Here is a 3,221-nt window from a genome sequence, read left to right on the forward strand (position 1 = left end):
TTTTTTTTTTTTTTTTTTTTTTTTTTACAAATCTTTGATGAAATATTTTAATATTATTCTGAAAACATTGTCAAAATTTCCATATTAAAAAAAAAAGTGTTGAAATTTTGATAAATTTAGAAAGATTTTGCTCCAGTGATTTTTACCTGAACTATTTTAATTGAATTTAATATTTTATTGTGGAATAAATTTCCCATTTATATATTCGTTGGTAATGGTTGTAAATTTTGTGGAAAGGGATGATAAAGGATATCTGATTGATAGATAGAATAGATGGATAGATTGAACAATTAATCGGTCGATAAATAGATAGATAGCTAAATCAATCGAATAGATAACCAATCAATTATCTTCAAACAAAGATGATAATAAATATTGTATACAGGTTAAATTATTCCATAAATTTTCATGCAATTTCTTTATCAATTATTTGTCAATTTATTTCCATCCGATACCTGTATAGGAGATATTCATTATTATTCCAGGTAAATATTACCTGTCAATTCGTTTCAATTTATTTTAGTTAAATAAAAACAAAAAATTCGGTGTAATTTAGGTATTGATTTAACTGAAAATACCAGATAATCAGCTTGTTTAAATTTAATAAAGCTTTAAAAGCAGGTGAAAAAAAAAATGAACCTTCTTGAAAATAAGCACGACAATTAGTAAGCTATTCCATGGATGAGACAAAAAGTGTGTCACATCGCTGTTATCCAGTATTACTTTGGACCGTGAAACAGATGATGAGATGGCGAAATTAATGTTTGTTGTTTTCCTGGTTTCTTTTTTCCCTGATATGTTTACCGTAGATTGAGAGAGTAATTAATGCAGTATAGTGTAAATATAATAATCGCATATATGTAATGCTGAAGCTAACAAGCTTAATGATCTGGTGGAAACAATTTTAGACTTGCAAATATCTATGTGAAATTTGCAATGTTCCGGTCTTTCGATTTCTCGGTTATTCATTTATGAATGAGTTTAGGAAAATCGAAAATCTCTGGTAATTCAGTAGTTTCCTTTCTTTTTCTTTTTTTTGCGATGACCCATAGTATTAGATCTGTCCTATTATTAAGTGAAATGCATTTTCCACTACAAACCCGAAATACTGAATGAGAATGTTTTTTTTTTTTCTCATGTTTGTTGAAATTCCCATCTTTGATTTTACTTATTTACTTTTTTGCCTTTGCTCGAAATACATGAAATTTAATCAAAGCAATGGGACGACATTGCTTAAATATCTCTCCACAACAACAGGTGGGTGAGTTGGAAGGATGACTGGATAGCATTCGAGATATCATACATGCCGAAATATCACTACTGTACGTTAATTGACTGGAGTCGGGCAACTCGAGCACCAATAAATTATTAGCTTTGTCCGATTGTTAAGAAAAACGGTCATTATCGTTAATCTTTTGTAAGGTTTATATCCTAGGTTTTTTCAGACTATCTATTATAAACAATGATTTGGCGGTACTAATTCGGATAATGAATTGAGGCTTAATTTAAAATTTGTCACTGTTAAGCATTCAGATTTTAGCCATCAGTTCTGCGTTATGGTGGTAAAATTTACTGAAAATGTCAGAGTGCAGTATGGTAACGTATGATAAAGATCAGAGTAAATTTGATGAATAATTTGTGCATGATATCTCATATTGAATTTTGCACATTCGGTATATGTTCCCTGCACTAGACCCACGTTGATGAATAGGATATTAAACCAAAAGGAAATCATTGCTAAGTCAAATTGGTGTTAGCATCAAATTGGGTTGGGAAGAAAGTGGGTTGATTGATATAAGTTGATTCGAACAAACTGAACCAAAAGAGTATGATTATTAAAGCAGGGAGCGTTTTATGTCGTTGTCTCACTGTTACCAATCGATGGTTGTTTACTCTTCATCATCTGATTTGATTATGAAAAAGACTATTTTAGATGGAATTGAGGTCGGGTAATGTTGCAAAACTGGTAAATCGTTTGAGCAGAGATCTTTCACAACTGAACAAGACAACAGCAGCATCATCGGTAGATGTCAGTTTGAGACGATCTGGTAAGCAATTTAACCAGTTCTGTTCTCTCTGAATGTTGTAATTCGAACACAGATAATACTTTCCAAACTCTTTCAAGTTTTAATCCTGAAATTTAATACACCTCACTTGCGGGTACTATAAAGCTAACCAAAATAAATGTCCCTAAAATGCTATAAAACTCTTAAAAGGTCACGAAATGTATTATATAGGGAGTGTAGCGGTTCTTTTTTGCTCTTCTCAATAAGAAGTGGACATACAATGTCCGAAATCCAGTCATAGAATATTGTGATATGTAGCTTTTAAAGTAGCACTGGTTCATGCGACAGTGGGTACTTATGTGAGATTTAGGAATTCATTTTTACGGCGAAAAGATGGATTGTCATTTTCTTCAAGTTGAATCCATTACAAGTCCAGAAGCTCTTTGCTATTTTTGTATAACCAAGAGAGGATATATAAGGTTGTATTTGTGTTTCTTTCAATTTATTGCATTTTAAGATATAGAGAACAAGAAATGTTCAAATAAATGCTATTAGTTATATATGCTAGTACTATACTTGTTTTATTTCTCAACTTGAGTTTGAGGTCATGAGAATGTAATTGAATTCTCTCCTTAACCTACCGTTACATTTTTCCGCATGATGAGGATGTTATGCAAGATGCATAGTTATCATTTGTCATCTCGTGTCTGATTTTAAACTAAATATGCCTTATTATATGTTGTAATATATAAAACTGGAAAATCAGGAAAAAAAGGTAAAAAGAGTTCATGACGAGTGAGAAAATTAGCATAGTTTTAAATGAAGCAGGATGCATTTAGTACAAAAGTAGTGCATGATTTTCTCCTTGAAAGGAAATAATTTTGTATTTGTTTTACATTCTTTCCATGATTTTTTTATGTTGCTGTGTACGGAAGACTGATATTCTTTTGACCGTTCAGTTATGTAAACGACCCGAATTGTTACCAGTCGATCCTTGTAATCGTACCTCATATTATTGAACCGGTTTTTCTCCGATAAGTGAATTGATGGTTGGACGTGTTTGCAATAAAGGAATCATGCGAACATTCATTCCTTTTGAATATTTTAAGATGTTTTGACGAGTAAAAATGCATCATTTTAATCATTACATATATATATATATATATATATATATATATATATATATATATATATATATATATATATATATATATA

General features: G+C 30.6%; 1 protein-coding gene across 1 annotated transcript in view; it reads left to right on the top strand.

Annotated features, from left to right (window-relative positions):
• Positions 1 to 1,927: 1,927 nt before the first annotated feature.
• Positions 1,928 to 3,221, top strand: part of LOAG_17848 (SH3 domain-containing kinase-binding protein 1) — a 10,961-nt gene continuing 9,667 nt past the window's right edge. The window contains exon 1 of the mRNA XM_020450512.1: positions 1,928 to 2,048. Coding sequence (XP_020305791.1) covers positions 1,934 to 2,048 — 115 coding nt within the window. The 5' untranslated portion in view covers positions 1,928 to 1,933. The remainder of the gene's footprint in view (positions 2,049 to 3,221) is intronic.

The sequence above is a fragment of the Loa loa genome, assembly GCF_000183805.2.
Source record: "Loa loa unplaced genomic scaffold supercont3.139, whole genome shotgun sequence".
Classification (NCBI taxonomy): Eukaryota; Metazoa; Nematoda; class Chromadorea; order Rhabditida; family Onchocercidae; genus Loa; species Loa loa.